General features: G+C 40.9%; 1 protein-coding gene across 1 annotated transcript in view; it reads right to left on the bottom strand.

Moving 5' to 3' along the window:
• The window catches only part of zeb1a (zinc finger E-box binding homeobox 1a), a gene marked incomplete at its 5' end in the record, with an annotated part of 60482 nt that overhangs the window by 14921 nt on the left and 21531 nt on the right, over nucleotides 1–24030 (bottom strand). The window contains one exon of the mRNA XM_080033993.1: nucleotides 3987–4172. Within this exon, the coding sequence (XP_079890119.1) occupies nucleotides 3987–4172 (186 nt within the window). The remainder of the gene's footprint in view (nucleotides 1–3986; nucleotides 4173–24030) is intronic.

Here is a 24030-nt window from a genome sequence, read left to right as displayed (position 1 = left end):
GATTTTTGCTGTTTCGTTTGTGTGCTAACAAAGGTGCTGTGGCTTTCAAAGTGTGGTGTTTCTTACTATGGGTTGTCAGGGGGTTTAAAGGTGCACTATGTAACTTTGGGTGTGTCAAAGAAGTTTTTCGAAGGTATATTCTCATAACTGAATAGACAAACTTTCCTCACTGGAAAAATTGGATCTCTGGAACACTGTTTGAAGTTAGAAAGCTACCTGAAAAGTAACTGCTTCGACTTATTCAATATTGAGAATTAAATGTAGAGAAAAGTGGTTTTGTAAACCAACTGCAGGAATCTTCTAAAAAAAAATCAAAAAAATACATTATTCTGAACCATGTATAGTTTCAGAAGTGCAGACAGATACAGACTGTTGTTGCTTTCGATGTGGCCACTTTGTTTTTTAAATTGCATTCCAGACATCTTGAGAAAAAACTTTAAAACTCTTCAATTTAAAAGGTACACTATGCAGTTTCAAGGGAGGAATAATGTATTTGTTTTGATTTTCAAAGTCCAAAGCAGACGTGATGCATCCTGCATGACTAAACCTGCTCGCTGTTGTCTCTACAAGTGGACAACGTGAAGCGCAAATAAAAAGCTGTCGGCACGCACACACACACACACACACACAACAAGCCGTTCCGCTGAGTCAACTCCCCACAGTAACACACTATACCAGCAGTGCTAATGAGGAAACTCATTAAAACATTATTCCTAATAACTCAGTCAACTTTCCTGCCTTTATATATCATCAAATCAAATCAAATCAATCTTTATTTATATAGCACTTATCACTTATATATCATAGGTGGAATATTTTTTTTTAATTTAGTTTTATGTCATTAAACAGAACTGCAAAAAAAAAGCTTCTCAAATGGGACGTTTTGTTGCTTTTCTTTGTCTTATGTGATGGTAAAATGTCGCAGGACACAATAATAAGTCCAATTCTAACTGTTTTTCACGATATTAATTTTCCCATTCGTATTACCTTACATATCGGTAATGGGATTTCTCTTCAGACTTGGCACGGTGGAAGTTATGCAGGAACTGTTTTTGGAAAAACTGAGTCATTCCTTTTTCAACACAGAGAGAGAAGTAGTCTGAGGACAAAGATGACAAGGAATGGTGATACAACCCACCACTGTGTTTTATATGGGAGAGATGGAGTAGATAGATTGTAGGATATACGTGAATGTACAGTAGGTGTGTATGAATGTATGTATTGATATGGGTATGTGTGTTATCTCTTAAGTGCATTTTCTAATGTCTAATCTTGATGTATTGTATGTCCCTGTAAAGCACATTGAATTGCCTTGTGTCTGAATTGTGCTGTATAAATACACTTGCTTTGCCTATATATATATAAGTGTTTTTTGTGTAATTATTGTCAATGATGGGCAGTGTTTTACCTCTCGTTGATAAAATGAACTAATCCATTTTTAAAAACTCATAAAAAAGGAGAGAAAATGCATGTGATTTCAACCTTAAGGATGTAGTGTTGTACAAAACGTCTGAGGAGAGAGAGAGAGAAAGAAACAGAGAGAGAGAGACGGACAGAGAGAGAGAGAAAGAAACAGAGAGAGAGACAGACAGACAGAGAGAGAGCAGAACATCTGGCTGTGTGAGCTAGCAGGCGCCAGTTCCCCGAGGCTGAGGAGAATTATTGAGCTAATCACATCAAAGAGAGAGAAGCAGGAAGATAAGCGCTAACAAATGACCAGCCAACAGTAAAGAACACAGCCCTATATATATACACGCCATGTGCTACTGCAGGTTCATTATCATACACGCCATACTGTGAGACGGACCTGAATCAAATCATGGCTGGAATTAGTATAAGACTTTAAAATCTATATATAAAGGGGCACTGTGTAACATTTTAAGTAATTTATTAGCTAAAATCAATATCCTCATTAATAAATATGTCCTCATTGGTGTAAAATCACCTATAATAATAATAATCTGAATTATCCTCCTGAGCAGAATTTACTAAAACTTTCTTGATGATGTCATATTACGCAGTGCCCCTTTAAGAACATTATGGTGAACCAAGCACTGAAAAAATTAAAATGCAAGCAGCTTTTGAGTATTCAGCGTTATTTCATGGTGTAGTCCAATCGATTGGTTTGAAAATGTGATGTATAGCCTCAGTTACATTCTGAGAATTTAGTCGTTCATTTCTGACTCTGTCTTGAGTCACCAAAGCTCTGAATTTCCCCTTTATTTGACACGTCTCACAGTAAGAATAAGAAGCAGGGTTTTGGAATTCACGGCCAAGAAATTCCATGTTTCCCTCACAATTGTCTAGTTAGATCAGGTAGAGGCCAAAATATCACAACACAAAGTGGCCTCTAGTTTTGTGTCAGTATGTTTCAACAGGTTATGAGAAGGTAAAATAAGTTGAATTAAAAACCTATCTACAATACAGGAAACAAAATGAACATATCAATCTCTATGACAACATTGCATCAATATTGATATGCTAACCAACAGACATAACAAATCATTTCTATATATTATAACAATTCTTTGCTGGACTGGATTCCGTTTGGACTCTGATTTCCACTTCGCCATTCATCAACTAATGTATGTAAATGTAACAAGGAAATGCACTTATCATATGGCTGGTGTGACTGGTGCTGTATGACATTGCTGTATAGAATGCTACATATATTATTAAAGAGGTGTTAGGGGATGTATGGGATTTAACCTAGTGTGTTAGAAAGGATGTACAAGCTGGAGACTATAAAGAAAACCCTCTGCATGCCTTCACCTTGTACATTATTCAAGGCATTATTGGAGCATGTCTATTTCTTCTGTCTTTCTGTGTCTCTGTGTGCATACTTCACATCTTTTAAAGCTACAGTGTGTAATAACTGAGTATTTAGTGGCATCCAGAGGTGAGATTGTAGATTGCAACACTCCCCCTTGCTAACCCCTCCCTTTTGGAGAATTCACAGAAGCTACGGCGGCCTTCAAGTGATAAGAAGCTAGTTACTGAAGATGGCATCATCCACCACTGCCTAAAGTCTTTCCACAAGTATCAAGTGATGAGGTGAAGATGTGTTTAGTTATTTATTCTATAGTACTTCTTCTTCGCCTTCCAACAGGTGCATTTCCCCAGGACGCCCCACTTTAAATAAAAACATGTAAGGACGTTAAGTTTTTCCATTGTCTGCTACTGTGTGCAACATTGCAAGGCGGTTATATCATAATCAAAACATAATTACGAAAACTACATTCCATTTATACCAAGTCTGTTCTGAAATGTGCCAATGAATTCTACACACTGTACCTTTAATAGGCAAGGAATAATTAAAAAAAAACTGCACTTTAAATGTCCTTTCGCTAGTGTGACGCTGTTACACAATATTGCGTGCTGTTCTTATTTAGTTCCACTAGACAACAGTGGCGTGGATAATCCCACCACCTGTTCTGATGCATCTACTGAAACACAAGAGCCAAGTAATGACTGTATGAAGATGATAGTACTAACACCGGCCTACACTGAGCTGACTCTCTCACTACATTATTAATGCTGCTTTGAAGGTTTATCTATTCGGAGTGATGGAGACAAATTACACCTGCTAGCCATGTGGACATCTGTTCAAATGATTGGCTATCGCTGTCCAGTCTGATTATAGTCCATAATGCCATAGACACAGGCTGGAGTTAAGCATTGTTTAAACAGGTCATGTGATTTAAAGGTGGAGTCAGTGATTGTGGAGAAGGCTTGTTGTCAAAATCAAGTTGTCAAAGTCAGTAAATATCTCCACACAATTCACTCCCTGTCCATACAAAGAAAAATCTGTTGTTTATACACAGCCTAGGCTCTGTAAACAATTATGTTAAAAAAAGGGTGTGTGTAAAGCCATAGCTAGCAACTTGCCAATTTACAGAGCCTAGGCTGTGTATTAACACTGGATGTTTTTTGTTTTTTTTAATACAAAAAATAAAGATTGTTTTACTTTATTATAATTCTCTGACCTGTTTTCAAGCAGCCATTGATGGGTAATACTGTTGTGTTGGCTGTGTCCTGGCTGTCCTGAGGCGCTGCTGTCCCCTCAGCTTTGGCTGCGTCTGTCTCCAGCAGACTCTCCTCCTCCACAATGTGCAGCTTGTCTTCATCGTCAGAGTCTGAACTGGCCTCCACGCCAGTGTTGAACTCTGTCACTGTAGAGGGGAGAGACACAGAGGTGGAAGGGTCACAGTCTGAACATTTTTATATAGCGCTTTCTAGAGATACTCAAAGACAATAACTTCTTCATCAAAGTAGCCGGCCTGATAAACAAGGCCCCATTGAACAACGGAGAAGGATTTCTATCCCTCCCACGGTCACTACATGTTATATTGACGTAAGGACTCCGAAAAACAGTGTGTTATATTGACATACACCATTATGTTGAAAGACTGATCATTTGCTCACTGGGAAATAACTTAAAACTACATATCTCTCTTCTGACCTTTATTACTGATGCATTTTACATTTGATATTTTTATGATATTTAACCTGTCTCATGTTTACTGTAGGGCTGGCCCGAATGCCATTTTTCAGGCTTCGAATATTCGTTGGTTTTTCCGAGCGAATATTCGAATATTCGTTCCAGAAAAACACACCATCAAAAATAACATAAAAAAAAACGAAGAAAAAAAAACTAAAAAAAAAAAAAAAACTTTAATAATCCCTATATACTCCCTAGAACCGATTTTGACAGTATCTGCATATTTTGTTGAAGATTTACGCGCTCGGAGGGGAAGTAATGGATGCGCTATGACACTTAGTGATGTAATATCCTCCTAAATGAGCAATACTACTACTACAATATTACTAACTTTTATATCCAAATATAAAATTATTTGATGACATTATATTGCAGTACTAGCTTCTTGCAAAAAAAAAATGTTGAAAAAAAAAAAAAACGAAGCTCCGAATACTAATTTAAGCTCCGAATACTAATTTTCCGAACGAGTATTCGAATATTCTAATAATTCGGGCCAGCCCTAGTTTACTGTATGTTTATCATTATGCATCATTACATGACCACGGCAAATTCTTTGTATGTGTGTGAACTGAACATACCTGGCAATAAACCTTTTCTAATTCTAATTCAATCCCCAAACCATACGGGGCCGATTGCCCTTAAACTTTTCCATTAAAATTCCTCATTAACTGCTCACTTCCTGCAGTCACATGACCTTTCTGCCTGTTCACCTGTGCTCACCTCATCAGCCACTCACCTTTATATAACAACCCCCAATCCTTTATTCCAGGAACCTAAGCCTGGACCTGCCTCTGTGTTACCTGCCTACCTACCTTAGCCCCTTCCAGCAAGCTCATTTAATCAATAAATAATTGAACTGCTGTCGGCCTGTTTTGTCTGCTTACTATGTACGTGACTATGTTTGTTTGAGTAAAATAATAAACGTGTAGTATGTGAAAATTCACATAAAATGTTTCTTTAAGGGCAATGTCTTTTAGATTACACTGCACCTTCACTGACCCCGATGTCTGAAATTAATTGTCCAAAATGGTTTCAAATCATCCGGCCTGAACATAATAAACAAGCTCCTCTTCCACCTTTCGCTGCAAATCTTGCAAAAACACAATGTCCTCCATCACATAAAATCAATCTCTGCCTGGAAGGGAACATGCAATTTCATTCTCTTCGCTTAAACGGGGAAGACATAAAAAAAAGGACAAACTGCAGCCATGGGGGGAAAATAATCACTCGTATATCAACCTCCGAAAGCAAATCTATTTTACACTGTGCCATGTCAGTGAGTTTGTCTGAGGGGTATAGAATCCTAATTGGAGTGTGTGTGTGTGTGTGTGTGTGTGTGTGTGTGTGTGTGTGTGTGTGTGTGTGTGTGTGTGTGTGTGTGTGTGTGTGTGTGTGTGTGTGTGTGTGTGTGTGTGTGTGTGTGTGTTGGATTTAGCAGGTGAGTTGTGTGTGTGTTTAGCAAAAAAGTTGGAAATTATAAAGATGTGGGCATGTAGGTGATGATGAGACCTGTAAGCTGTTGGTATTTAATTGCTTTCTCTCTGTCAGCACGCGTGTGTGTGTGTGTGTGTGTGTGTGTGTGTGTGTGTGTGTGTGTGTGTGTGTGTGTGTGTGTGTGTGTGTGTGTGTGTGTGTGTGAAAACGCCTAATGAGGAGGAAAACTTGGGTTGTTTGTTCACAGGTGACAGGTGTTCACACTCCTACACAGCATGTAAACACTGCAGACCAGATGATAAACACACACACCTAAACTAACCCAAATACATCATATACACACACACACACACACACACACACACACACAGGCCCCTGCGTTTTACTGAGTGATGCATGTCTGGATCGATGTGAGTGGCTGGCTGAGTCAAGGCCTTAAGCAGAAACAGAGGAGCATCATAAGTGAGTTTGCTGGAGCTCATGGCTGTGATTTCATAATGGCTAACTAACATGTAACTTACTTTAGCTGGGACAGGTCTGCTTACAGTCCCCAGAGTTAGGACTAAACAAGGAGAAGCAGCTTTTAGTTTTTATGCAACAAATATCTGGAACAAACTCCCAGAAAACTTGAGGTCTGCTGCAACTCTCAGCTCTTTTTAAATCAAATCTGAAGACTTTTCGGTTTCCCTTTTAACCTGTCATTTTTATTTTATTTAAATATTTTATTTCTATATATATTTTAAATTTGCTTTCCCAATGTCTTTTCTATACTTGATGTACTTTCACGCCCCAGAAAAAGCACTTTAAATATGGCCTTGTGTCTGTGTGTGCTATATAAATACATTTGCCTTGCCTTTGCTGGTTGCTGTTATAAATCCTTGGACAAATTCCCATTCAACTAGGGCTACATTTACCAATCATTTTCTTTTTCCATTATTTTCTTCTTATTGTTTTCTCACAGTCCAAAACTCAAACATTATTAAAACACTCAAGTAAAACAAGCCGATATTAATATCTGGATTGGAACCATTCATCTTAACGATAAATGACAGACACAAACAAGATGAAAGCAATTCAGGAATTTAGAATTTGTGCCAACTCTGTGCTTTCTCTGCACTGTGGGTCAGGGTGTAGTTACCATAACAAGAGACAGGGGGCGGCACTGAGCAGAGTAGGAGGAAAATACACACTTGATGTAAACAAAGACACACACAAGCTTTGCAAAAGAGTGATTGAGTGTGTGTGTGTGTGTGTGTGTGTGTGTGTGTGTGTGTGTGTGTGTGTGTGTGTGTGTGTGAGTGAGTGAGTGAGTGAGTGAGTGAGTGAGTGAGTGAGTGAGTGAGTGAGTGAGTGAGTGAGTGAGTGAGTGAGTGAGTGAGTGAGTGAGTGAGTGAGTGAGTGAGTGAGTGAGTGAGTGAGTGTGTGTGTGAGTGAGTGAGCGAGCTAGTGTGCGTGCGTGCGTGCATGCATGTATGTGTTGTGCGTGTGTGCGTGCATGTGTATGCGTGTGTGTGTGTGTCCACATCATGATGACAGTGCGTGAAGTGAACTGTTAATCCTCCATCTGGAGAGAGGAAGAGGGAAGTCTAGACGAGAGCATTCCTCCCTTCCTGCCATCCATCTCCTTCGTTAAGAAAATCTTTCATAGCAGGCCCCTTCTTTTATTATTTCTATTAAAGGTGGGGTCAGTGATTTACTTAATACACAGCCTATAAGCTTTTATAAACGGGAATTTTGCTAGTAGTCACAGTGGTGGGCCCCCTTTGTTGACAATCACATACATTTTGTTTACTGTACATACCAGTTTACAGAGCCTAGGCTGTGTGTATTAACACTAGATATTGAGGAGATATTCACTGAGTTGACAAAACGACATTTTGACAACAAGCTTTCTCAAGAACTCACTGACTCCACCTTTAATTGATGTTTATTACGTTATTTTTTCTACCACAAGAATCTGGCATAACAACTTATTATCAAGTGCCTTCTTCTGTTAGTTATTTGAGTGAAATCATGTCTCATTATCCAGTGCACTAAAGTCTTGGCCTGAAGGCTTGGCCCTGCATTTCATATCATTTATATGACAACAAATATTATTACACTAACTAACTAGCTCACAGAACGAGCAAAGGAGTAATAAAAACAACACTGAGGAGGGCACATTAGGTTTACAGCATGAACTCCTAAACCGTCTTGTATACACTTTGTTTATGATCCAATAATGACTCAAAATATGGGTCTAAATAAATCAAAATAAACACTAGCATATTTACATGATGTCATACATAAATACTTAGCTTACATTTAGACAGTTATCCAATAAGGAGAAACACACACCACAGAGTGATGAAGCTGAGCTCTAATTGCAAGTTGCCGTGTCAACAGGATGACATCAGAGTGAGAGCAATAAGTCAGAGGATGGAACTCATAATATCCTCCTGTCCGTCTCGTCTGATTTGATTTGATGTAACGTTAATCTAATCCCTTACTTTGACTGAAATGAATAGAGTATGTGTAATGAGGACCATAATACAGAAAAGCAGCACCAGTGATAAACAACAACGTGATCTTCTCAATAAAATGTATGGAAAATAAAATCAAAAATATATCTGAAATCATAAAGAAATGCTACCAAAAAAAATCATAAGGGTAAGTCAAAATGTATTCTTAAAGCCACCCTCTGCATCTGCCTCTACAACTGAACAGACCTGCAGCTTCATATAACTATTCAATTAATGACATTTTTTTTAAATAAATTCCTAAACACAGTTCATCTCAGGCCAAAATAGTGAGAATACAACAGCTGCAGTGTAGCAGTGTAACATCTGACTTCCCCTGTGTCGACATCCGGAGGGAAAATCATGTGTCCCAAAGACAACAACACAAAGACACAACCCAACACAGCGCAGCCCTGACCGGACCACATGGCCTTCAATCTGGGTCAAAGGTTGGCTGCTGTGCACAGGGGGGAGAGGGGGAAGGAGGGGGGAGGGTGACAGAGCTAGAAATAGACCACTATCAGTATGTAGATAGTATTGTATATCAGGACTGTATTACAGCCGTGCTATTGGCTATGTGAGTCTGCACATAGCAGTGCTTTAGATCCAATCAAATCAAATCAGTTTTTATCTATATAGGCCAATATCGAACACAGCAGTTTGCTACAGTGGGCTTCTCAATATGTACAGCAATACCAGAGAGAACAATGCAAACATCAGCGTGCCAGAAGTGACAAAGCTACCATGTTGATGATGCCTGTTAGCAGGTTTACTGTTTAGCATTTTACCTTGTTAGCATGCTTACATTGCATAGCAACTTCTGCTGTGTTATTCAAAAGGGCTCATGGAAGAAAGACGTGTGAGCAATACATCAGACAGCGTGACGAAACCACAGCAAGTTGTGTATGTGTGTGTGTGTGTGTGTGTGTGTGTGTGTACTGACCCAGTGCAGCTGTGCAGCATGGGACTTCTGCCAAGCCCCTAACAGACAATTACCCCACTGTGGTTGTGTGTGTGTGTGTGTGTGTGTGTGTGTGTGTGTGTGTGTGTGTGTGTGTGTGTGTGTGTGTGTGTGTGTGTGTGTGTGTGTGTGTGTGTGTGTGTGTGTGTGTGTGTGTGTGTGTGTGTGTGTGTGTGTGTGTGTGTGTGTATGTGTGTGTGTGTGTGTGTGTGTGTGTACAAACACAGGAGTGGGTGTACATCACTAATGCTGTCTATCTGCCACTAGATGTGACCAGACTTTAACATGGAGAGCAGCTGCGGGGAATGTCGGCACACTTAAAGGGACAGTCACACAATTATAATTTCTCAGAATATAGTAAGAAAAAAAATGTCACTTTCCTAGAACTGGGAGGGACACCTTCAAGCTGTTTACTCCAGTCAACACTCTCAAACTACGATTTTTTTTCAATATACAAAGATATACAAATGTAAATCTCTTCTTACATTTTATTGACCAACAATTTGTCAAGAAAACGTTTTCTGAATAATCAACCATTCAGTGCAACTATTAATCAATCAAAATGTAAAATAGCCCCAATTCACACAAACAATGCCTCAAAGTACTGTACAAAATTCAAATATCATAACAACAAACCATGTAAAAATTAGAGGAATTACTTCATATAAAAGCGTAATGAACAAGAAATATGACATGCAGTGCCATAAGATGAAATGCAAGTGTAAGTGTATCTACTAAACTAAAAATTCTCACATTGCATATTTTGTGTTACCATAGTGAGGTATTTAGGACAGAAACTAGGTGGTGTGAACTAGGCCCATTCAGAAAAAGTGTGTTTTAAAATGTGACTGAGCTAGCTAACTTAACAGTCTCACAAAATAAAAAATGTCTGTTTAAGTCATACGTCCAATACTTTCTCATTGTTACTATGCCAATGTCTTTCAGGGGGACTTCCAGGTTAAAATATGGCCCTGTTATGTTAGTATAAAAGCAGTTCTGGTTTGCAGGACTGGAAGTTGTTAACTGTAAAGCACTGAGTCATATTCCTGAGGTGTCTGTTAAAAGTCAACAGCGTGAGGTAAGAGTGAAGCTGCGTCATCTGTACACACACACACACACACACACACACAGACAGACAGAAGAAGAGGGGTGTGGTCACTTAGGTCCCTGGCACACTGCGTTGGGTTTCCATATACACCTTGCCTTAATACAGCTCCCACACACACACACACACACACACACACACGCACGCACGCGTGCACACGCACACACGCACACACACACACACACACACACACACACACACAGGAAAGCCCCTCGAGTTGCAAGCCAACAATGTAAGGCAGAGGCCAGGGACTCCCCCCCTCCTCTTCCTTCTTCCAAAGAGACAGAGCATCTGCCACGTGTATGTTCAAGTGTGTGTGTGTGTGTGTGTGTGTGTGTGTGTGTGTGTGTGTGTGTGTGTGTGTGTGTGTGATTGTTACAGTCAGAGAAGGAGAAAACCTCAGTGAGCATGTGTGTGATTAATAACTGTACATTGTGAACCTTTAGAACTCACACTTGTAAGTCACCGAAGCCAAACGTGTTTCAGGAATTGTGTGTCTTCACGTGTGTGTGTGTGTGTGTGTGTGTGTGTGTGTGTGTGTGTGTGTGCGTCCATAGAGTAATCAGGACTGTCCAGCTGCTTCCTGTACAGCCCAGGTGCTCAATCAGACCTCTCTCTCTATCTCTGTCCCCCTCTCTCTCTCTCTCTCTCTCTCTCTCTCTCTCTGTGTCTCTCTCTCTCTCTCTCTCTCTCTCTCTCTCTCTCTCTCTCTGCCGGGTCAAGCCTCCTCAGCACACAACAGTAGGAAGTTCACGGAACTATAGAAAATCTAAAAAAGGCCTCACCATAAAACCTTGGAGTAAAATCAACACTGACAAATCAAAGATCCTTTTTTTTTTTTTACAGGGTAGACCTTTTAGCACACTGCCATGAGTGTCAAGTATGAGCAAGCCATGGATTTTTTCAAGTTTTATTTCACTTTGGGAGGAGAATACAGCAGTCACACACAGAATATGCCTGCTCTTAAAAGCCCAATACAGACCTGGAGTGACTATTGCCTCATTTTAAAACGTACCTCTTTAAGTTATATGACTTACAGGTGATAGGTGGTACAACACTGAGATGGATGACATCATTTCCCCAAAGCTTGTCTTTTCCTGCCAGTGCAGCTCTGACTAGGCAGGGACTCACAAACTGACACAACACCGTAGAGACTGGTGACATCACTGCTAGAGGTGTTTGAAGAGTGATGGAGTAATTCAAGTCTGACTACATGTATTCACATCAGACCAGGGCTGTACGCTTATTTTTTAAAGTGGTAGCACTGGTGCTAGCAAGCAAAAAAAATCAGTAGCACAAAAATAAATTTGGTAGCACACAAAGTATGATCGAAAACTTGCATAACCTTAAAGAGGACCTATGATGCTTTTTGACTTTTATGACCTATAAACGTTGTTATGATGATTCATAGTCATGCTTAACCATACTAAATTATCAAATAATGACTTACATGCATTTCGACGTATTCCCTGCTGACCGTCTGGGGTGTCTGTGCCGAGCACTAAACACTATTCTAGCCAGTCGAGAAGTCACGTCTTCAAAGCGGTCTACCCTTTCATAATTCGTGACGTCGCATAAAACTTCGTGAAGTCCCCACGCGGATGTTTCCATGTATGGTAATGCTGTCACTTCCCTGTTCGCGTCTGCCTCGCGTCTGCCTCGCGCCCTTATAGGTCCATGCTCGCGCTTCCCGCCACTGAAAGTGTTCCGGAAGGAAGGTAACCAATCACAACGGAGTGGGGTTTGCAGGAGGGGGGGGAGGGTAGCGGAGATGGCCGATGCACAGGCGGAGGGAGCGGAGATTGCCGAAGCACACACACTCAAGTGTTGACAGGACGTGCTGGATCGCCAAAATAAGAGAAAGAGCTTCCCGAAAATCTACATAGTTTTTTGTGATGTGATTCGTGTCAGGTTGCTCTATAGCAGTGTAAAACAAGAAATTAAGACCAGAAAAGTAGTATAATAGGTCCTCTTTAACCCTTGCATTTCGCTCTAATTACCTTTGAGCATGTCATCTTGGTCTCATTTGAGATTCTCAATTAATATTATTTCCTAGTGTGTGCAGTAATAATTGTAGAAAAATTAATAGGGGTGCACTGATTGCAATTTAGACAAAATAATCTAACCTGCCAATTGCAATTTGGCAGGCTGTCGCACTAGTTAGGGTTGCCACCTTGGATTTAGGAAAAAAAGGGACACTTGAATGTTTGGGGCGGAGGGCTCGGCCATTATTAGGCTACCAGTTCAGACTGACCAGTGTAATGACCTATAATAACCATACACACCTACAGTGCTTTTTACAGTATAGGCTAAATAGGGAGACTGAGGTGGGTGGGGACCCTGGACCTTGTAGGGGGGCCCCGGAAGAAAAAAATGCAACCTTTTAAAGTAAAATTCATCAATCTGGTGCACTTTGAGAATAATATTGCATGCAACCATGCCCAGGGGCCCAAGGGCTCGGGGGGGGGGGGGGCCTAAGCCAGAAATACTGATAGTAACTTTAAATGTTGCATTGTCAAAGAGCTCAGTCACTCATGTCAATAACAGGGTCCAACAAGGAATAGCCTAAATATAAGGAAATAAATCATCATGGCCCCAACTAGGTGACAAATAGAAAAGCAAGTGCAAAACAAAAGCATTATTAGCTCTGTCTAAGGGGCTTCATGAGGGACAGCTAAGCCCCCCACACACAAACAGGAATAAGCTTGCTATGTGTAAATTCTATACTGTTCATGAAAAGTAGCTTTCCACCCTGTATATGTTGCAATGGGCCCCTCCATCATATAACATGAGTCTGCAGACCAATCTACTGTACTGTTTTCACAGTTGCAGAGTAAAGAGTGCCTGTTTAAGAAAAATAATGTTCCTTCTGCAGCTCAAGATTTGATTAAAATGTTCCTCTGCTCTGATGCATTTAACTTTAAAACGGTACAAAGAGTCTGGGCCCATTATCTCATAATCCGTCTATGAACCAACTGGTTTCCACAATCTTTTTTATTTTCGCGGGCAGCATGCACAAGCATTATTTATTTAAAAAAAAAAAAAAAAAAAAAAAAAAAAAAAGTGTGGGGCCCCACACAGGGTCTTGAAACGGGCCCCGAGATCGTTAAGACCGCCCCTGCCCGCCCGCCTCTCCGATGCAATAGCGGGCGCAACAAACTCCTCGGCCCGTGTGAGACGGCCTTAACTACTGAACGAAGGAAGGAAATCAAATGAGGTTTTGGCATTTTCCCCAAAAAACGGGTCACAGCTGGTGAAAAAAAGAGAACAATTCTGGGAAAAACGGGACGGGTGGCAACACTAGCACGAGTGCGATTGGAGTTGTATTCATCATCGCACGTGATCAATTTCAGTAGCAAATGCGATCAAAACTGTCGCACTGTACAGCCCTGCATCAGACCCTAAAATACAAGATGGTGGTATTGACACGTGATACTAAGCACAAACAAACCTTTAAGGTCCATTATGTGCTTCCATGTTTAACTGCCACAAACAGTTGTAATGCACATGTTGACGCATGATAAATAAAAATAATAATACATATTGCCAATGTCAAAAACAGAGTTACAACGTGCTTAATTACCATAACATAGGTGCAACGGAATTCAAGCTAAAACTATTTATTAAGTTTATTAATAAGTATATTATTTATTACTAAGAATTTCATAGACAGATAATGCAATACAAATAGGGATCAAAGACAATAAACATACGTAAAACAAAAAAAGAATATATGCTCCTTCTGTATTTGTGTGTGTGTGTGTGTGTGTGTGTGTGTGTGTGTGTGTGTGTGTGTGTGTGTGTGTGTGTGTGTGTGTGTGTGTGTGTGTGTGTGTGTGTGCGTGTGTGCGTGTGAGTGTGTGTTAGTGTGTGTAATGACTCATGCCCTACATGGAGGGATGGCAGTATATTACATAATCTTCTCGACTCTGTCCTGGAAAAACCACTGATTCCACTGCACCTCTTTTCTAAATCATCCATCTATCTATCTATCTATCTATCTGTCTGTCTGTCTGTCTGTCTGTCTGTCTGTCTGTCTGTCTGTCTGTCTGTCTGTCTGACTGTCTGTCTGTCTGTCTGTCTGTCTGTCTGTCTGTCTGTCTGTCTGTCTGTCTATCTATCTATCTATCTATCTATCTATCGAAACCAACTGCAGTTCATCAGTGACTCATACAAAAACTAATGACTAGAGGAATGGATTAAATGTGCTTAAGGCCAGATTTCAATATAAATCCTTCCTGTCTCATTAACTCTCCTTATGGTGGAGTTTTCAAGTTGAGGAGTTAACTCTTAATTAAGACACTGTATTAAGTTAAAAAAAATCTAGCGTCGGGATATCTGGGTAGTTCAGAGTGAAAAGTTGTGTAGAAAACCTTAAGAAATAAATCTATACTCTTAAAACCTCCGGAAACCTGGTCTAGAAGAGTAGAAAAAATCAATAAGTATATCAAAGTTGGATGTCTTAATACGCTTGGTTAAGCTTAATAAGCACTGTAAAGGCACAATCCGTGACTTGAATTGAACTAAAGATCAAAGTCTGACCACAATATTTAACATTACAGGATTGAAACTTCCCACCGAACCCAAATTTGATTGCCTTGACGAAAAACTAAACAACTTTGGGGCATAGTGGATAGGGCGCGTACCATATTGGCTCCGGCCTTCGCTGCAGTGGTCGCGGGTTCAAAATCCGACCCGTGGACCTTTACTGCAGGTCATCCCCCCCCATCTCTCTCTGTCTCCCCATTTCAACTCTGTACTATCTAATAAAGCTTGAAAATACCAAAAAAATCTTATAATTGTTTGTTTTAAAACAACACACACAGAATGCTTATATCTCACTCTGAAGTGACACAAATAAAGCTATCATTCAAATGGTTAAGAGAAAATACTATGAGGGCTTAAGTAATTTAAGGTTTTTCCGCTCAAGGAAGTGTATTGTTGCTGCTGCTGCTTAATCCAGGGCATTTCTCTGCATGAGCCCTGCACTCTGACCCCTGACCCCATGGTGGGGGTGGCAGGGGGGGGGGGGGGGGAGGGATGCTAGACAAAAGAGAGTGTTGCTTTAGTGAGCGGAGTTCCACAGTCAGTTTGGAAGTGGGTGAGAAGTGTTCTGCTGACTGTTTGCATCTTTGTCAGACAGGTAGAAATAAGCCAGTGTGACAGGTGAATGTCATGAGCACACACGCATACTACTTCCACTGTTTGTGTGTGTGTGTGTGTGTGTGTGTGTGTGTGTGTGTGTGCGATGAGAGCAAGATCAGCAGGATTTAACTCTCTCTGACAACAACTGGGTCACACGCTCACACAGGGATGTTGGGAATTCACCTTGTCACACACACACACACACATACACACACACACACACATACACACACACATACACACACATACAGTATATTAACACAGCTCTGGCCTACATATCCTCATATCAGAGGCTAATAGTCGAACCTTGTCATGTATAATATAATGTCACGGAAACAACACCGACACACAAACACCCCGAGCTCCCATAAGGATCCTATACCACTCAGACACACACACACACACACACACACACACACACACACACACACACACACACACACACACACACACACACACACACACACAGTGACATGAGGGGGATATTCTCCACACATGCAACCAGAACAGTGTTCCATATATTTTTCTACAGAGCCTAGGCTTTTTTTTTTAAGGTATAGACGTTTATAATGACTCGAGCAGCTGTGTATATAACACTTATAGGTGTTGCTATTGATACGGAGGGCAAAGACTGATTATAATACTGTATCTTAAAAGGATAAAGAATAAACATGTTATAGCCTACAGCTCTAGGAAAAATTAGGAGACCTCTCCAAAATGATCAGTGTCTCTGGTTTTACTATGTATAGGTACAATGTGTTTTTGAGTGAAATCAACATTTTAGTTTGTTTTTCTACTAATAAAAACATTCCACCAAAACATATTTTCATTAAGAGCCTTTCTATTCATTTGAGTAGAAAAAAAAATGGTCTCAAGAATTCCAAAGTGAATGTTAGTATATCACTTTCCACGGAAAATGAATAAAAAATGCACTAATCAAATATCAGTGCTCTCCATTTTCCAACCTTAAAATTCTCCCCAGTGTGGGACCCTTTCTACTTAAGGCAAAATGAGCTATGAATTGTGGTGCCACTAAAAATCTGAGTCGGCACCCTGTGTGACCGCGTAAATGTAACTGACAGGCAAAAAAACTGGCCTTTACGACGGCGCATAACTCTACCAAATGTGAGCCAACCTCTCACTTGATATTAGCTCCGCCATGCAGTAGAGCACTGCTCATTTCATCAAGTTTGACCCCCAACCTAAATACTTTCAAGTTAGGACCAGAATGTCCCCATAGCACAAAGTTGAGAAACACACTGTTGCTGCTGTAGTCAGTGTGTGTGTGTGTGTGTGTGTGTGTGTGTGTGTGTGTGTGTGTGTGTGTGTGTGTGTGTGTGTGTGTGTGTGTCTGTGTGTGTGTGTGTGTGTGTGTGTGTGTGTGTGTGCATGCGTGCATGCGTGCGTGCGTGCGTGTGTGTGTGTGTATATGAGGGATGAGGCAAGCAGTCAATCACATAACATGCATAATCACTAATAAACTCCCTCCCACTCACATACACATGCATTAACTCTCCTTCTCTCTTTAAAACACACACACACACACACACACACACACACACACACATACACACACACACACACACTCACACTCGCGCTTCCACTCTAGCAGGGCGTTTCCGTTCGCCACAGTGTCTGCAGAGGAGAGCACACACACTACCTTTAATTTAATTTAATACTAAAGTACATGCATTAATCTGCTGCATCAAGTACCACACACACACACACACACACACACACACACACACACACACACACACACACACAATGTAGACACACTAATCTTCTGTGCCAAAAGGCCATCCATACCAGCTCTATACGTGGATTAAAGGGGTTTAAACAGCAATCTATCAGGGATGATGTATTGTGAACAGCTACTGTTTGTACACTGGAATCACTGGGTGTTACCACTTAATTAAGTCACAGATCAGAGTGAGGCTGCAGGCAAAAGATGACGGCCGCTGAAAACAATCACATTTCGAAAATGACCTTATTTCTAATACAGCCCCGGAAAAAATGATGGGACCTTATAATTATAGTCTGGATTTTTCTTAAATCTTTACCTCTACATTCGGAGTAGTCTCTTAATTTCTATCCAGAGCTGTATATATGTATAATAGCTTTAATTGTAAAGGTGTAAACAGGTAAAGGTGAGGTCTTAAACCCAAAGATATTCAGTTTACTAACATTTTCGAAAGAGAAAAGCATCGAATCTTAACGTTTAGCTGAAACCAATGTCGTTTTTTTTTGCTAGGAAAAAACACAAAAAAAATTCTCGACTATTTAATGTGCGGGTGATTTATGATGACAGAAAGGCTTGAATTATTTAACTTTATATGTAAAATATACATCAATGGAATTAAAACATTTTAAGGGGCACCTGTACAGTATAGCAGCCGCTTCACAGTGCAGGCAAACAACATGTGCTATACAGATGACAGAATTCATGCATAAGATGAGACAAATCAAAGGGAAAAGGCTGCTATGTGTACAGCAGGGAGTGGCTACTTAACGAGCTCCCATGCCTTGAAGTGTGCTGGATTCACATGAATAGTCAGACCCATCCCTAGAACACCAGGCTGTATAAGGTGGAGGCCGAGAGAGAGAGAGAGAGAGAGAGAGAGAGAGAGAGAGAGAGAGAGAGAGAGAGAGAGAGAGAGAGAGAGAGGGAGAGAGAGAGAGAGAGAGGGAGAGAGAGAGAGAGAGAGAGAGAGAGAGAGAGGGGAGAGAAAATCAATCTGAAGGCTTGAGTTTCAATGCCAGGGGGCCACACAAGAGCCCGACCAGCGAGAGCCACTGATTCAATTTACCTAAGAAGCCCAGCTGTTACTCAAGAAGACAGAGGGGGAGTGGCGTGTGTGTGTGTGTGTGTGTGTGTGTGTGTGTGTGTGTGTGTGTGTGTGTGTGTGTGTGTGTGTGTGTGTGTGTGTGTGTGTGTGTGTGTGTGTGTGTGCCCGCCAAAGAGAAATTGCTGTTCTAGCACTTTCCTTTCTTCTCACTTTCTTTGAGTAATTCCATTTTTATGTAAGTCTCTCCACTTTGGCAGACACTCGACGACTCGAAGACTTTGACATTAAATCTTGTTGGCTTGTTAAATGACTGTGTGTGTGTGTGTGTGTGTGTGTGTGTGTGTGTGTGTGTGTGTGTGTGTGTGTGTGTGTGTGTGTGTGTGTGTGTGTTTGCATGTGTGTACGGTCCTTCACAGTGCTTAAGCCCGTGACAGGCTGTACATTATCCATACATCACCTGTGTGTGACTCTTTGATTACATTACGGGCACAAATGGACTGCAGTGCATGTGCAGTGTGAGCCTGTGTGACCCACAGTAAACAGGTTCTACACTGCTCACTTTAATAACAGTATTGAAGCAGCCTGCAGATTCAAGTCTAGTGGAGTGCAGTTAAACTTTTAATTTGAAAAAATTACAGACAATGTGGCCAACAGATATAACTTCTAGCACAAAATAATGAACCCCCCTTGAAGTTTGTGTATTTTGGAGGTATGTAGTGTTGAGATACGCTCTGTATCTACCCCCTTCTGTTTCGGAGAATGTACAGCTACGGTGGCCTTCAAGTACCAGAAGCTAGTTACTAAAGATGGCATCATACACCACTGCCTCTTTTCACAATATCAAGTGATGAGGTGAAGATGTTTTTAGTAATTTCCAACAGGTGCATTTCCCCAGGACGCCCATTTTAGGTAAAAACCCCAAGTCTAGCAAAACTGAAGTGTAAAATGCCAGTTCCACATGACAATTGACAAATTGCTTGCTCAACCTGCTATGGTAACATGCAAAAAATATTAAAATCATAGCAGGCTTGTTTTTTTATTCACTGTATTTGTGTGCTATACATTTTGAGGCGTGATTAAAATGTGTTGGAATGAGTTAGAATGATGATACTATCATTTTAGATACAATGTTGAAAAGTATTCGGACGTTTTTTCTCGGAGACAGCAGCCAACAGGTGATGCTAGGACTGTGAATGGTGCCAGGGAGGAATGTGAAAGTATTGTTTTCTACACGTCGATTACAGCCACTTGCTCTTTTGCTTTCTGTTCCCATAAGTCCCACTACACTCTCATCTTCACTTTACTGGAAATACTGACTCATGCACACAAGACCCATTCAAAGAGACACACACACACACACACACACACACACACACACACACACACACACACACACACACACAGGTTACAAGCAGCTATATTCACAAAATTGTTATTTCCACTTAGTTCTCAACATTTTGTCTTTCTCAAAGTGCATAATAAATAATAAAAAAACAGCATACTCTCATTTTTTCTCTCTCCTGTTGCCCTAATACTCTTGTGTAGATATCCATATTAACAGTTTCGAAAAACGCTATTTCGGTGCAAAATAAAGGCTTATTATGCTTGACAGAGGATGAGATCTGGCAACCCGGAGCAGCAGAAGGCCAGGGTGTCATATAGACAACACTGCAACAGAAAAACCCTGTTCGCATAGCATCAGAATTAGATGAGGACATCTGGGAATAGAGGGGTTTCTGTAGTGAATCAGTCATTTGAATCTGACTGAAATCTGTTGGGGTGCTTTTTTTTTCGCAACAGATTTTCTCCCATATGTCAAGCGTGTAGCAGAACCTTCAGATCAATACATGTGATTAATGGGGTTGGCCCTGCTGTCGTCTTTTCTGCTTTATGCACTCACAGAACTGTTTTTTTTTTAAGATGGTAAATAATAGGGTTAATTCTTCTCTCATACTTTGCAGTTTCTAAATGTTTTGTCTGCAGAAGGACACAGCGGAATAACAATGTGTTACCTTTAAAAATAGACGTATTCCTCTGTCTCTGGCTGGTCTCTTCTCTTGTTCAGTATCATGATTTGAATGTATGCGTTTTTGGTATTTCTAAGTATTTCAAATGTCAAACAAATGCTCATTTATGATGGTAATCGTCTAGTAATCCGTATATTTATACGGTTACCAACCGTCTCTGCAACGCCCTACTGAGCAGCAGCCATGTTTCAGTGTAAGACCAGAGGAGAGAGAGAGAGAGAGATACAGAGAGAGAGACAGAGAGATACAGGGAGACAGAGGGAGACAGAGAGAGAGAGGGGGGGGGGAGAGAGAGAGGAGAGGGAGAGAGATACAGAGACAGAGAGAGAGAGACAGAGAGATACAGGGAGACAGAGGGAGACAGAGAGAGAGAGAGGGACAAATAGAGAGAGTGAGAGATATGGGTAGAGAGAGACAAAGAGAGAGAGAGGAGAGAGAGAGTGTGTTGTGCAGTCAACCCAGTAGCCATGCTTTACCAATCAGCGCTAAAGAGGTCGGAGGGGTCGCTGCCCGGCGACCGGCGCTCGCTGACTGGGAACGAGGAGAGACTGACCATGAAGAGGAAGGGTCAGGGTGCAGAGCGGGGGAGGAGCTACTGAGAGCACATGGCCTTTAACCACATCATGCACTGAATGGACCAGGGGAAGAAAAGGCTGCTATACACTATACTGGGGTTTAAATGCAACTAAAGTGCAGGCTTGTTGTCGAAATAACTTTTTGACAGAGTCAGCGAATATCTCCTCATGAAGAAAAAAAAAGGCGAAATAATATTGTTCACATTTGAAAGGGTCGCATTTGTTACATTCATTTGTACACACGTTTTGGGCTAATTCCTCTTTGGGTACAGAGGTTTGCTTAACAGTATGGGCCTCGTTTCTTTTGTCACAGAGAGAGAAAAAATCCATGAAAGTTTGTTCCACTTTCCGAATGAGCTGATTCTGTTTCAGACTGTACCACAACAGTAGGTTTTTCTATCGGGATACCAACGTTAAGCTAAATGCTTCAAAATGTCACCAAAAAACACACACACACACACACACACACACACACACAGAGCTACTGAGTCTCTGGTGTCTGTCAGAACCTGGTGCACATCTGGAGCAAGAACTCCTTAAAAAAAACCCGCTCATTACCCAGGCCCAGATTCCTGTGAAATGTGCCTACGCTACACTTTCCCCCTGCCGTACACAGACACGCTGCAAAACAAGCAAAACAAACAACAAACAGGCAGACAACGACATGCAGCAGATGACACTTCTATACAGAGATCTGGGAGTCTGTTGTTCGTCTGCAGTGACAGCTATTGGCTCGAGTAAATCTAGGCCATCGTTGTGTTTGGGATGAGCAGCAGCAATGGTATTTGACCCAGTAGTCTCAACATAACAGCACGGTTGTTTTCGAAAAAGTTAGGTTGCTTTTCCTAACAGTATACTCTTCCTTTTTTCTCTATTCTACATACTACAGCTGATCATAAAAAGTATGCAGTTTGCATGCAGTAGTAGCCATACAATTGAGACATACTGTACTTTTACCTATTTATTTCATCATAACATCGTGCTTGAATATGTCTCTTGCCTATATATCTGTTGCATCGCTGGTTGTTTTTACACGGAGGCTCTGTTGACGCAATGTTACTTCCAAAGCGCACTGGATTGTGGGTCAGAATCGGCCAAAAAAGCATGCCGACTTCCACACTAAAAGTTACGGCCGGATGTCTTAGGGCTTCCTGGTGTCTGTCTCTCAGTTGGATTTAATACATAACATTTCAAAAGAAGAACATTCAGAGATGAGCTCATCATTGAAGGTGGATGGCAAGTTCTCAAACAACTACTGGCCCTCCATGTCTGGTTGTGATAAATCAACCTAAACCCAATGAAAGAAATACAGGATGTGCCTTGTTAAAAATGTGCCTGTTATCGGCAGACCACTACCATATGAGACATTTTGATATTTTTTACCATTTTGGACAGCGCGCCGCTTATACGTGACTTTGAAAGATACTCTTAAACTTCTTTAACTCTCCCTTAAGCCGGTAATAAACTATGAAGTTCTCAGTGGAGTGGAAAAAAATAAGAATACTGTGATTATATTGGGCCATTTCCAGGTCTGAATGTGTCCGTCTGTATGAAAGTATAGCTGCCGAGCTTGTGTGTGCAGAGTAAACTTTCCTTGAATTAAAAAAGAAAGTATAAGCAATCTGTCACACTATACCTTGTGGTTGTATGAAGAAAAGGAGAAAATGAAAAGCGAACCAGTACAGCCGTGTAATGAGATAGCAAATATTATGTTCGGTCTCAGACTCTCCACAGGGTTTTAATTAAATAAATGTGATACTTCTTTTTTTTCTGGACAGTTTCAGTATATACTCAATGGGATAGGCAAACAGCACGCACTGGCTTTCTAGACTCAACCACCCAATGTTCTTTTTTAAATTAGTTTTTTTTCTACTGTCGACCATTTGTCATTCAGTGGATCTGTTTATGAGGTACTGTTGTATTTGTACCGAGCAGGTCTGCATGTACCGTGTCATCTGAGAATACATCTCTCTCCCAGACAAATTACCTTGTCTCCTATTATACTACTTACAAGTACTCATTCAGGCAATGACGTGATTCTGATAATGATGCTGCTGAAACATGACACATCATCAGTATTGTCACACTGTAGAACATTGGAAGCAACAATAAGGAGGACGAAATGTCAGCCCCTGCATTTTCTTTCACCTGCATTCAGTAGAGCTGATACAGTACGATACGATCAGTAAATTAACTGAATCAGTCAACAAGCGGAAAGTCAATTTTGATCATGAATTAATTAATCGTTGCAGTCAAATTTTTCGTAACCATAGGTTTTTTTTTAGCTTGTGGGGACAAGAATATTCTTGCAAATGGAATATATGTAATTGTGTATGTGTGGGCAAGACCTGATATTGTCACTCCCAGTGTCTCGCTCCGTCCCTCATCTCAAGCCAAATTCCTAATTATCCCCTTTCATGGCCATATCCCACCCACCTCAACATCTGTTCCCACTTCTCTCATGGGCCCTCCTGGTTTTCCCCGCCCACCTCCTCACCTGCTTCTCATTTCCCTTCACGTTATAATCAATTGTTCCCTTGTCAGTTCCTCATTGAAGCCTGGTGGTGTTTTGTCTTGTGCATCAAAGACTCCTGAGACCAATACAGTACCTACAAGCAGCTACATTTCAATAAACCTCTGATATCAGCCTGCTGCCTCGACTGTCTGCATTTGAGTCCAATCCCTGTTTCACCATGCACACCAACCGTAACAAACAAGATGTCATCAAATTGCTTATTGTCTGACCATCAGTCCAATATCCAAAGATATTACATTTTCTATTTCAGAGGTCTACTAAAAGCAGCAAAGAAACTGCACAAATGAGAGACTGGAACTGGGGAAAGTTCAGGTTGTGTGCTTGAAATGATCCAAACATTTACCGTCAAATTTTCTTGAAATTGACCAGCTCTAAAATGTATCAAATACTCAGGAAAGTAGAGGGCATATTAATGTATCTATCTATATACAGTAAATCATCATTCAGGCTCTAGTCTAG

This window comes from Ammodytes marinus (genome assembly GCF_949987685.1).
Source record: "Ammodytes marinus genome assembly, chromosome: 9".
In the NCBI taxonomy this organism is placed as follows: domain Eukaryota; kingdom Metazoa; phylum Chordata; class Actinopteri; order Uranoscopiformes; family Ammodytidae; genus Ammodytes; species Ammodytes marinus.
This window is presented reverse-complemented; position numbering and strand designations above follow the sequence as displayed.